The sequence below is a fragment of the Micropterus dolomieu genome, linkage group LG15 (assembly GCF_021292245.1).
Source record: "Micropterus dolomieu isolate WLL.071019.BEF.003 ecotype Adirondacks linkage group LG15, ASM2129224v1, whole genome shotgun sequence".
In the NCBI taxonomy this organism is placed as follows: domain Eukaryota; kingdom Metazoa; phylum Chordata; class Actinopteri; order Centrarchiformes; family Centrarchidae; genus Micropterus; species Micropterus dolomieu.
This window is the reverse complement of record NC_060164.1, coordinates 8,545,715-8,558,527: the sequence shown is the minus strand read 5'-3', so window position 1 is coordinate 8,558,527 and position 12,813 is coordinate 8,545,715. Positions and strand designations below refer to the sequence as shown.

The 12,813-nt window shown below is 45.9% G+C and overlaps 1 protein-coding gene and 1 long non-coding RNA gene across 3 annotated transcripts in view; both read right to left on the bottom strand.

Moving 5' to 3' along the window:
- Positions 1-2,756, bottom strand: part of LOC123984400 — a 5,484-nt gene extending 2,728 nt beyond the window's left edge. For both annotated transcript variants that reach the window (XR_006828437.1, XR_006828438.1), the window contains exon 1: positions 2,035-2,756. This is a non-coding gene — a long non-coding RNA (uncharacterized LOC123984400). The remainder of the gene's footprint in view (positions 1-2,034) is intronic.
- Positions 2,757-9,777: 7,021 nt separating this feature from the next.
- On the bottom strand, positions 9,778-12,310 carry irf2bp2a (interferon regulatory factor 2 binding protein 2a). The gene is made up of 2 exons (XM_046071121.1): positions 11,195-12,310; positions 9,778-10,897 (listed from the first exon to the last, which is right to left on the bottom strand). Exons 1-2 carry the CDS (start codon positions 12,027-12,029, stop codon positions 10,179-10,181), a joined length of 1,554 nt encoding a protein of 517 aa, XP_045927077.1. The 5' UTR covers positions 12,030-12,310; the 3' UTR covers positions 9,778-10,178.
- Positions 12,311-12,813: the final 503 nt, after the last annotated feature.

The window sequence follows — 12,813 nt, the reverse complement described above, 5'->3', positions numbered from 1 at the left end:
CCCCCCCCCCCCCCCCCCCCCCTCCCCCAAATATCTTGCCCGGTCTCCTCTAAAAATTCCTAGGCCTCCAGGGCACCAAACAATCCAAAATAAGAGGACACATCAGCACTTTCATCTGCATCCCCAAGCAAGCTCAGACACTGCAGCAGCAGCTGTTAGACCACTCACAGGCACAGATACTTCTGAAAAGTACTAAGGTGCTGTAGTTGGCACACCCCCTTTCCCCTCCAGTGATACGAGCACAGACGGAGCCAGACTTGGATAAGAGTGCCAGGCTAGGTGTGGCTGACAGCGTTGTCCTTTAGCTGTCCTTCAGCTACACACAAATATTCACCCGAAATAAAAAGACACTGTAATATTTACGTATGAAAACAAATTTGCCTTCATTGTATCGTAATCAAGCTATCATCTGAATATTAAATTGTAAGTTAATTAGTGGCATTTAAAGGCTTATGTTCAAACATATTTACATTTTTACAACATATGGCCACAAGATACACAGTTTCATTCATTTTGTATTCATTAATTTATTAGCAAATCATGGCCAAATAATAAAAAGCCACTACAGACAGAGATAAGAGCAGAGATAAAACAGGTAGCTATTTCTTGCTGAGGTCACTTAAGACAATGTATGTTGCAAAGGACAGGTGCAATACAGGCTGTTCTAGAGTGAGAGATTATATCACAGCACAAAGGAAACACTGAGATATACTGTTTTTTTTTTTTTTTTACTTTATCACTATTAAATGAAAAACGTTATAGTGTTGCACAAAAGGATAGAGAGAAAGCCGCACCGATCAAGGTCACAGCTTGAGACTGATTAGGTTGCTGTGGCATTTTGTGGCTCAACAGACTAAAACGCATGACTTATGTTGCGAAAGTTGTGACTTTGCAACAGAGCCACCGCTCTGCCTGATGTATCTGAGGTCATTCTTTCACAATGCCTGATGGAGGAGTATACCCCTGCCAGTAATAACTCACAGCCAAGCTGTTTGCTGCAGGGTAAAATCACCAACCAGATAACATGTGCAGTGAGGACACATAGATTCACACCCTGCAAAGCCCAACAAGGACATATTTGCTAATAAAAAATACCCATGTTTAAATAAGAAATGTACATTTACATTTATTTATTCTACCAAAGACATTATTAAGTTTTCTTTTTAAAGCAATGTTAGTACGGGTGGAGAGGGAGGTTTGAATCAGGAGAGTCATGTGAACTCTCTTGGTAATGCTCCTCTCTGGAGCAGTACATTTGTATTGAGCATTTTAAATTCGAAAGAAAAGGGTGTAACGATGGACAAGGTTTCTTTGGACTGTTGCTGTGTGTGCTCTCCTTGTTTCCCTGGAAACGGGCATATTGACATGCTGCAGTGCTGCTGCTGGAAGTCGGCAGGCAGCCAGGAAGCCCCCTGCCTGCACACAATCTCACATTCTGTCTTTTGCCAGCACTATCACTCCAGCTTCACGCAATTCCCATCTCACTTTTTTGTTCTCCATCTTGGTGGGTTTCTGAGACCAGCTGAATGCCAATCTGAAGACTAATAACTTGGATGGATTGTGTAGTGTGTGTGTGTGTGTGTGTGTGTGTGTGTGTGTGTGTGTGTGTGTGTTTGAGGGAAAGAAAGACAGCACGATGGGGAGGGAATGCGAATAAGAGCCAGAGAAAAACATGGAGGAGGGAGGGGCGTCGTCTGTGCCATGCAGTGCTCGCATGTTAAGATGAATAGAGGGAAAGGCAAGCCTCATGTTATGTTACAAGAACATAGTAGTGGCTGGGGGGTTGGGCTCTACATCAACAGATGGATAAACCCGGGAGAGGAATGCGTGCCAAGCGCCAAATGTATCAGCAGCTTGCTGGGGCATGAAAATGTCAGGTGTCAGAGGCGAGCCACGCGGTCGCTGCTATTCATACAATCCACCATGTGCTGGATGTACACATAAGGCCTTGTGGGCGAGGATGACGGGGGTTAAGGGTAAGAGTATTGCCAGGCAGAGAAGGACGAGAGGAGAATAGATGAGCGGGTGACTCACCTCTTTATCAGCCATGAATACAGACAGCCTGAGAGGAGCCTCCATGGCCCTATGTGTTCAGACAGGTTGGGCAGGGAAATGTCAACACCAGGGAGGGTTGTGCATGGCTAACAACCTCATGGACGGATAGGAGCTAGCATTATCTCATCTGCAGGGCAACACTCACACATTGCTGGTAAGCCTGTACTTAGACGCGGGACAAGTGTTGACTGGTCATGTTAGAAACATAGCAAGACATGCCAGCTAGTACTTTTCAACCGCCGGATTTGCTTTGCTGCCTCTGTCTTCACACGAGGGCATGACACATGCAGCTTGGAAAGGAAATCTGCAAATGCTCTATGCTGACTGAAAGCAATTTAGTGGGTTCTTACTGTCCAATTAGTGACTGGCTAGTGAACAAGTAACCCCATGAAAACACATCAGTTGGCATTTTGTTGCACAGCCTTTTCCAAAGCCCTTAGGGTCTGTGTCAACTGCGTCCTTGTCCAGACAAAGCCTCCTAAACCCAGGATTTCATTTCCACATTGTGCCCCGGTGTCCCCCTCATTGTTGATTTTTCCACTATGTGCAAGGCCAGGGCATTTGTACCAGTCTGATAGGCCCACGTCAAAAGAAAAAGTATCCGCTGTTGACGGCTAGGCCATTCTTGTTATTCATGTCATGCCTGGTGGTTTAGTAGGGCAGGGTGCAGAATTTTCCAGAAGCAGCTGTGTGCTAGTGAAGCTGACAGTGCGCCAGCCCAAAAGGGTTTCTATCTCCCTTCTTTCTCTCCACAAAACCCTACCGCCCCTCCCTTCCCCTCCATCGGCATGCTTGGCTTGGTGCCCGGACTTACTCAAACTCACTCTCAACCAGAAATATCCGCCCCCCTGGCTCAACAGAGAAGCTTCCATCACTCCGGATGACATTGGATCATTTTTCTCCCCCTGCACATTCCAGCCAAAGAGGAAGACAAGGGAGGGGAGCGGCTGCTGTTTCTGCTCTGTGATTATATCATTACAGAGCAGTAGACATGTATACAGTATATCAAGCACAACCTGTCATTAGCATACTTTATTTGATGATGGCTAAATACAAGTGTGCTTTTTTTGGATCCAACCAACTGGATCGCCTTTGTGCTAGCACCACAGAATTCAATTCAGGAATGCTTTCTCCAAGCACTCCAAATTTGAGATCAACCTTGAGCTATAAAAACCCGTCTCTTACTTACTGTACCATTATCCCCCCCCCCCCCCCCCCCCCCCCCCCCCCCCCCCCCGACACCTGTTGTGACATGCTCTGCCCGAGTTATCAGATACTCCGAAGGCTCTGCTAGCGGTCTAAATAAACCTGTCCGAGCGACACAGTTGTGTAATGCACTCGAAGTCGCCGGCTCCAATAATAGCACACACCTGTCAAACACAGGCCCTGCTTGTTCTCTCTGTTCACCTGACCTCCTCTCGCTCCTTAACTCCAACTCAAATGTTCCATGGCTGGGAGACAACGTAAACACTTCTCGAGAAAATGATTTCCAACAAATGTAGACACAAAGAGAGGGAGGAACAAGAGGTGGAGGTAAAAGCAAGAGAATAGAACATTTTGACTGGCAAGGGAGAGCGAACAAAGGCGATAAAAGCTTTATTCTCCCTCTGCAGAGATTGTGCACTAGCTGCCACTATAAAGCCTTGATTGACAACAACATTAGCACTCAGAAGAGAAATAGCTCCCACTCACAGTTACGTAACATACAAAGAAACTACAGCGAGGTTGTGGATGGGTATTAGTGTGCATCTGGGTATGTGTGTGTGTGGGCATGTACACCCGTCGTATTCCCGGATAAAAAACTAAAGTGACAGAAAATCTAAGAGTTGTTCTTATCTTCTGACAACTGTATGCCTTCAAGGAGATGAAAGGCAGCATACAATACGCTGAGGATCTCTCAAGAATCCTGGATTTATGCAGCACATAAAAGTTGTCTCAGACATTTTTTGTGGTGCTTTGTTGTTTGGCAAAGTGATGGTGAAAGTTTAATTGTGTGGTTGTGGTGGAGGCAGCTGATTTTGTCGCATGCAGACACTGAACGCTGTGTCCCAGCTTGAACTGGCAATAATCGCCTGTGGCCGAGGCCCTACAGAGGAGCGAGCGAGCGAGCGAAGAACAGACAGGGACAGGAGGAAATGAGCATCCCATAATACATCACACCACAGATCTGCTGACACACCCCAGAAACTGAGCCATTCATCAGCCCACCAGCCCATTCCCTCATCAGGCCCTTCACAGATGCAGACCAGCAAAGCAAAGACAGTTTTCATTCACATGGTCAGCTAAAATATTATACTACCTCATATCACTGTAGCTGTTATAATTTTTATGATCTGCTTCACAATGTATCTGATTTTAGGCACTTTCTGTGCTTCTGTACATTGGCTTTGTGTCATTATTCAGCTTAAAAGGCTGTGCACAGATGGCCTCTCACAAGCCATCACATCCATTTGAATCCAGGCTGTCAGCTAACTAAACAAGCACCTCGGGGGGGACAGAGGAGACAGTCACCTGCAACCCCCCCACCCCCCTTAATGCCTTTACACACACACAAGCCACAACTACCACAAAGCTGACACCACAGCCAAAAGCCTGTTCACTGGCCATGCAGAGAAAGACAGCCCTTTTGTGAGCAGTACACCAGCAGACAGTCAATCACTGTGATTGCATCAGTGTTTTTGAAAAGGTCTGGTCTCACTGTCTTTCAGAATACACACTGCATGTTGATGAGCTGTAGTTCATTTGCTATTTGCCAAAGCACTGCAAGTCTACAGCAGAGCAGCTGGATGAGGATTTTCCTAGAGCAAAACTGTGCTAGCTGCTCACACGTTTACTTTTAGCGCAGCTCATATTGACAGCTAAATCTAAATTTAGCTCCACATGTCAGAGGTGGCAACAAGCATCTTACTACTGTGACTGGCATGCCCCTCCCAGAGGCCCAAAATATATGTCTGGAAGTTAGAGTTCAGCCAGAGAAACAGGGACGTCATGACTTTTGTTGAATCATTGAATTGTTGAACCCATTGAATCTCTATAGCTGTTCAAATCCGCTGGATTTTTTTTACATTACACATTTTGAGTACATTTAGAGCCCCTTGTGGGCTATCTTTAACAATCATATTGTTAAGTATCAAATATTCACGATTGCAGGAGATAACATTCCCCTCCCTCGCCTCCTATTTTTCATTTGGCATAGTAGCAGCGCGCCATCTTATCAGCTGATCCTGAGCCAGAAGCTAGGAGTAGTTGCTCAGCAGAAAAAGGAGGGATTGTGCTGGGCTTGGCTATAATATGAGAAAAGGCCCAAATGCTCTTGGATCAGTCCCATGCTTTGTCCTCATCTCTCACATCGCCTCTTTCCCTTGTTCATTTTTCATCCTCTCTCCTTTCATCTTTTTATCCAGCGCCCCCTCTCCTTCCTCTGCATTCTGCTCGCTCTCTTCCTCCACCTCTCTCTCTCTCTCTGCTCCACTTATAAGACTTGGCAGCACTCCAAGATCTGAGAAAAACATTGGAGGCATAGCCTCGTTTTGATGTCTGGAAAGAGAGGGAGGCTGAGAGTGAGAGAGAGAGAGAGCGACAGAGTCCTCATTTCCATTTCACAGACTTGATTCACAGCAACACCACAGCAGAATGAAGGAATACAGGAATATCGAGAGTGGGAGCATAACCGCCAGTCAGAACGAAAAGGAAGGATGGGGGAAAAAAATATAAGACACAGATCTTAGCAAGAAAAAAATTAAAATTAGGTTCAAAAAGTATGATGAAGGTGTGTGTAAAGAAATGCAGAGGAAAACATAAAGGACAAAGTGAGGGGGAAAGGAGTGTTACCAAAATATCTTAAAAGCAAAGAGAAAATATGCATTCTGTTTGTTTTTCTTTCTAGCTGACAATCTACATAGAAAATAGCTCTACAAAAAATCATTAAAACTCATTGAACTCCAGCACAGAAAAACACCACGCGATTCGTAGGCCTTTTGCAGTAATTGGGTCTCTTACCAGTCTGAGAGAACACAAATTTGGCATTCAGCATTGTAATCATCTTAACTTTGCATGCCTTCACAGTAAACAGGCCAGACCAGTCAGATGTAAACCCCCTTCTATGGACCAAGCCAAGAATCAGAAGGGAATTTTTACACATCCTGCGGATTCAGCCGTGCTCCTCCTAATTGCTGGTTGGAGCTCCAGCTTCTCCCCCCGGTGCCGAGACGAGAAACCGTCATTACTAGTCTCACAGGAGTCCAAGCCCAACTCCAAAGGGAAACTTTGATTGATGAAAAGGAAAAAAAGAAGCAGATCCGAGTGTGTCCTCGATACAACATTTGCTGTGACCTTGTTTTCCCTGACAGGTCTAAAATTACCCAAGCAGATCAGTTATACTGGGAGCGGAGAAATGTGGACCAGATTCTCCTTTTGGCGCGTCCCTGTCTCCACTCGCTTTCAGGGGATTACAGCAGCACGAGCATGCCTTTTGATTTATTGTGCTAAACATAGAATCATTAGTGAAACAGTTGGCTACATTGAGTGCTTCACTGTCTCCCACGCAGGCCTTTCCTCTCTCCACCCACCCACTGTACCATATTTTGACTTTTTTAATACAAAAATAAATGCCTTTTAGGCTTAGAATGTATGGTGTCCTTCAACGTATATGAGGCCAGCATTAGTGTTAACTGCTCTTTCTAACTCAATGAATGTCCATAAATGTAATTATTTATAGGCTAATGGAGTATTTTGTCACCTTATCAATATTAAGGCAGTGTAATTGAAGCAGAAACATCAAACACATGCTTATCTCAACAGGGAAGTGCTAGAAAAATACCCCGCATGCTCAAAGAACAACAAATATGAACTCTGACCAACCCAGTTATGGCTTCACTCTCACGTCAACATCTTTGTGCAACACTGCATAGCAGCCTACAGTTTAGTTAACCATTAAAAAGGAAAGCCGAGGGAGGCAACAGACTCTCTGCGTCACCTCTCTGTTATTGCCTTTCACTTAGCTTGATTAATAAGACTGTGTCGAGTAAATCAATCAAACAGCCAATGAGGGATTTTATGACCATTGATTAGGCTATGTGTTGCAGCACACTGGTAAAGGATGTCTGGGTTGGGGAGATATTTCACAGCTGGAGCATCAAATACTTGGATCTAATCCTGCAAACTACATGACTGTGAGCTAAACTGTACCGTAGCTTTAGACAAAAGCTACTATCACAAGGCAGCGAAAGGAGGAGGAATCTAATTTAATCTTTGCCCGAGGTTCACCTGGCTCAGCCTCAGACGACATATCTCGCTAGGTTTCCCATAAAAAGGTTCCAGGGTAAGAGCACATCAAAGTCAAACAATGTTTGTCTCATAAGCAGGAGCTTAAACATTAAAAAGCCCTGAAGGTTCTTATAAGTAAACAAAATGAAAGCCTGTGAGTCATTAACCACAAATGGCTCCTGCATGATTATACTGAAAACAGAAGAGATGTCTCACTTGAGCAGTATAAACAAAAAATTATATATAATGATAATAATTAATGCTGAACTTTATGCCATCAACTCTGTGTGACCTTGTCTTCACATGCTGGTTGTTTACTGAAATCTCTCCATAAGGTTCCCTAATTCATATGAATCGACATGTTGCAGCGGAGCATCTGCTGTGCACCGATTTCACTGGTAACTATGCAACACCAGGGCATTGTGTTGTGACAGAGCCACTTCCAGGGACACATTATCACTGTATTAGATACAACACAGGCTATTTTAGTCAGCACTGAACAAACAGGTATTGGCTCTGCGGTAATAAATCTTTACAGGGAGAGAGAGTGAGAGAGAAATGTTCATTTGTTTGTCTGCATCATACTTCATGCCAGGTTACATACAGACTGGCTTTTTTCTTTGATATTCTCAGATTGGCCCATCTCAACTTGGCTGCAAGTACATGGTCATAAGGAACAAGTAGGTCAAAGTGCAGGCTAAAAAAAAAGATCCCTGAGAACAGTATGTAAACTGGCATATGGAGTGGGTGTGATGTTGGTGAGCAGAGTTACGTGTTACCCTTTATCAAACTGGGCTGCATTTAAAGTCCAACTGATAAGATAACTTTCCAAGGAACGGAAGAGCACTATACAAACAAACAGCTGTCTTCAAAATGCCGTACCCATGAAAAACAGGGTTCTATCGGTCAAACCTATTCAGCCTCAAATCACACATTAAAAGCTGTGCTCTAAATGTTTTGTTGAGAGTTCATTTTGTCCACGGCTGCCTTTTAGTGCTCTCAATTAGGGGACAATAATTGTCCATGCCCTTCTTAGTCAGTGGGGTGCAAAGGCTATGTTTTCATTCAACATTAAGATTCAATCAGTTAGTCAGGACACCATACAGCTTATTAAAAAGTGGGTAATCCCTGTTAAGATGTTGAGGTGGCTACCAAAATGCATTTAAAACACATCTGTCAGTGGAGTGAGGTCAATAAATCTCCAGATTTAAGGGCACCAAGTGAACTAAAGCATACTAAACCAACCACGCAAAAGCCGTCTGTGGGCATTTAATTTTTTTTGGGAGTGGGGGCTTGCACTGACAGCTCGATAAAACATTAGCAGGAAGCAGATTATGCAGATAATTACGCAACGGCCTTCTACACCAAGTCCACCTCTCTACTAGATATCACTCTCCATGTCAGTGTTAGCTTGGTGCAGTGTCAGCGACATTTCTTTGTCTACGGAAGCAAAAACACTCTCTCAAGATTGCTTCTCTTCCGTAGACACAGTAGCTGCAGTTTGTTACTGAACGACCCCCTTAAACCTCTCATTGCTTGCAGAGATGAGTCTGGCTGCCTACTTGCCATCACGGAGACAGAATTTCTGTTTTTTTTATGGGCATGCTGCCATGAATCTGCAACAATTAAATTTGCATCTGAAGGGAAGCAGAGCGAGCTTGGTATGTAAGGCAGCAACAGCGTTATTGTTTACTCTGAAAGAGCACACATTGCACACTGAGGCAGAAATCTGTTCTAAGCATGTGGAAGAATGTAGTGGTATCATTGATAGTGTACATCAGTGTGGCACAATGTACCACACAAAATGCTAAAATTGAAAGTAAAGGCTTGCTGCTGCAGTGCTAGTGTACCCAAGTCATGCTTGGAGGTAGTTTGTTATGCCGATTTTATTCATAATTTTCAATTTGTCAACTGCTTAGTGAATCAAAAGCACAATTATTTGAAAATAAAAGCCTCTATAATGTCATTTGCACACCAGCTTGAAAATGCGTTGTGCCTTTATAAAAAGGTAAGAATGTTATTCAGAGTGGTTAATTTCAGCAAACATCCTAATTTGTGGTTACACAACGTGGTTACACTATGGTATCATGTTGACAATCATGCACTTTCTCACATTACTGACTCAACAGATTCCAGCTGACTGAACATGACTTGGCACCCATTTCTGTACGCTGCAGTCAAGTTACAGTGATGCACAAAACTGGAGCAAATTTGGGACAATGTGCCTCTTATTTTTTCCCCTGGCCATGCTTTCCCATGAATCATGAAAGGCATGTGTACAGAAAAGCTGCCGTCCTGCAGCGTGAAACAGTAGCCTACTTATGTTGTGCAGCGTAAATCAAGTCTCCTGAGCCGTCACAACAAGCCTGCGTATCAGAACACAGAGCCCTATCTCATCATCTGTCCACAGTCCTGGTGTAACTTGATCACTCAAATGAAGCAAGCTCAGACAATAAGTTCATACAAGATCAGAAATTGTATTTGGCAATTTTTAAACAAGTGCATACAAGTACAGCTAAAAGCATTTCAGTTTTGCCAAGTGCTCGTAGAGTAGCATTAGTCACATTCTACGTTAAACAGGAACTGCCACCAGACCTAGAAGTACATCAAGAATTTTGTTAAACATCAACAAAGAGGAACGTAGTCCATTATAATGAGTACATACCTTTATCTTCAAAAATATAGAAACACAATGTATTCAAAAATCAAAAATTATACAACCATGTTTACGAAGTATACTCTTCCCTTGGGTCCAATATGTACAAGTCCGTTATTTTGTTTGAATGGTATGTATGTGATATTTATATATTTATACTCATATTTTTGCTTCCCCTCCCCAAAGAAGTGTTCAAACAAAATCAAGGGTCCCTCTCCTTTTTTACTTTAACATCTCCTGCAAGGATGGTGGCGATTTCTCCTTGCATGAAAGCCCATGGTACGTTCGAGCCAACCAGGGGACATTTCTCTCCACTCGGACAGTACACTTCACCCGTGGCACCTTGCTGCTTTATGCTTTCCCTCGAGCACGGGAAGCAGAACTTGTGAGAGGGCACAGACGGGCACTGAACAAAGTGTGTGTCCTCTAAACGCTCATGGCACAGCGTGCAGCACAGGGGTATGCTGCCGGGTACCGAGGAGTCCGGAATGCTTTGGGGGTGCACTTGGTCCATGCCTGGCACGTGGGGGGTACCTGCACCAGACGCCTCTCTCTGTGCCAGCCTCCTCTGATTCATGGAGGACGGCGACAGGGGGCTGCTGCTGTTCCTCCGGGTGGTGGAGTGGACTTGGTTAGCGTCCTTAGGAGAGCTGTTCCCACCTGCATTGTCTGCTGCCATGATGAGTGCCGCCATAGGGGACTGGCCATTCTGGGCTGCCTCAGGTGGGGTGGTGCGGGAGTGGGGTGATATTGGGGAGGGGGGAGAGGCGAAGCTTGGCGGGGGAACTGGAGGCATTTTCAGTCCGTCAGTAGGTGGTGGTAACCACTGCTGTCCTTCTCCATTGAGCTTGGCAGCTGTCCCCTCACCCTCTGGTTCAGGCGACGCTTTTCTCTTCATGTTCCGGGGGTGTTTTCCTCTGTCTGGAGGTGGGAAAGGGTTAAACAAAACAGTTGACTGCACAGCTCAGACAACGAACAACAATTACACTGCAATGGAGACATGCATTTTTGCTGCTCCAAGCTGCACCACAGGGTACAAAACAATAACAAACACAGCAAATAAGTAAAAATGTATTTATGCAACTTGGATTTTGCTGACAGGATACTATATTTATCCTTTGTTCATTATTAACCGATTCCTGAGCTTCAGTGAGTTACTAAAGGTCACACACAAATTGCAGAAAATATCCCTGAAGGTAAACACTACTGGATGCTTACCTGACTTTGAAGCCGTGGCGCTGGTCTCATAGCCCATAACCCTTTGTTGCATGGCCGCATGGTCCTTCTTGAACCTGTTGTCGAACGTGTGCAGAGCCATCAGGTCCCTCACCGTTTTGCCCTTGCCCATCCAGTCCTGGTCTGCCCTGTTTTTGTGGCTCTCGGAGATCTCCGGCGTGAGACTGTCCGGTCTGTGCTTCTCCTTTACCTCTCTGTCGTGCTCAGTGCTGGATACCGAGGCGGGTCTCTTGCCCAGGTCGGCGGGACTACCGCCCGCCAGTGCGGAGGGAAGCCCCATCTGGCCCGGTCTACCGTTGACGGCGTGCACCGGGGGCATGTTTCCGTTAACCAAAGGCACTAGATTCGGAGGAGCCGTGCTATTCCTGCGCGGGTTGGGGCTCTGGCGATTCAGCTCTGGAGGCTCGTCAGGCTTAGGAAATCCATTGGGGACGGGAATGCCGTTCGCCTGCCTGCCAGACTGATACTCTGGACCCAGTCTGGGCGGGCGGTCGGAGGAGAGAGGGTAGCGGTCCAGCGGCTGCGGCGGCCGGGAGCCGGGGTCTCCCGCCGCAGCGTGGTTGATCGCCTGGATCTCTTTCCCGGAGAGCTGCGACTTCCCCGGCCCGGGAGACCTGCCCTCCTGAAACCCGTGAGCCCTCTTGAGCTGCCGGGCCGTCTCGATGACAAACTCAATGCGGTCTGCTCCTTCGTAGTTGACACATCCCCTGCAGACGGGCTCGGTAAAATCCCAGATCATGGCCCACGGCATGCGGGGCAAGTCGCATAAATAACACGACTGCCTCCTGGAAGAAGCAGCGACCGCCGCGGACGACATAGCGCTCGTCGTCGACCCCCCGAAAAGAAACCCAAAATGTGTCTTCTTCTCCTGCTTTCTCCCAGCTCCCTTTTTAAAAAGCCAATAAAGAGCAAGTTCCCTTCGTGGAAAAAATAAACTCGTCTTCTCCCGACTTTTACAGCGGCAACGTTGAAGTTTTAGAGGGAGAAGTTCATGTCGGTGTGTACTTTACTACGGCGCTCCTCTATCTATCTCCACTGACTCTCTACTACTGGCTCAATGTGGAGCAGTGACGTCACCACGGAGCTCTAAACGCCTGCTTCCACTTCAGTTTCTATTGACTTGATTTCTTCGACAGACACCCCCCCCCCCCCCCCCCCCCCCCCCCCCCCCCCGCTCACACACATACACACACACATTTCACTGCAGCCTCTGTCACTCACTGGTTCTTTTTTTTTTTATTTAATCACTTGAACCTCTGCCAAAACTGCGCCCAGTTCAGCTTTACCACCGCCGCCGACTGAAGGGAATAACCCACAGCTCGTGTTATTATTATTATCAAACCTGCGAAAATATGACTCCGGGTCCGCAGATACCAGCCTGCCTGCAGCGAGAAAGAGACTTTTATATAAAAGGTGGTGGTGGTGGAGGGGGGATGTGGCTGTATGTTAGCTGTAGACCGCCAGGGGATAAAAAAAAAAAAAAAAGGAGAGTCGCCAGCTCCTCCAGTTGACTGCTGCTTTGTCCTAAATTCAGAGCATTATCCGGCTGAAAAACGCTCGCTGCAGCTTGTTTTTCTCAATGCACAGCGCCTCGTCGCCAT

Coding starts and splice junctions, on each gene's coding strand:
- irf2bp2a (XM_046071121.1), bottom strand. CDS start 12,029: ATGTCGTCCGCGGCGGTCGCTGCTTCTTCCAGGAGGCAGTCGTGTTAT. Junction 10,898..11,194: donor CGCCACGGCTTCAAAGTCAG/GTAAGCATCCAG, acceptor TCCCACCTCCAG/ACAGAGGAAAACACCCCCGG.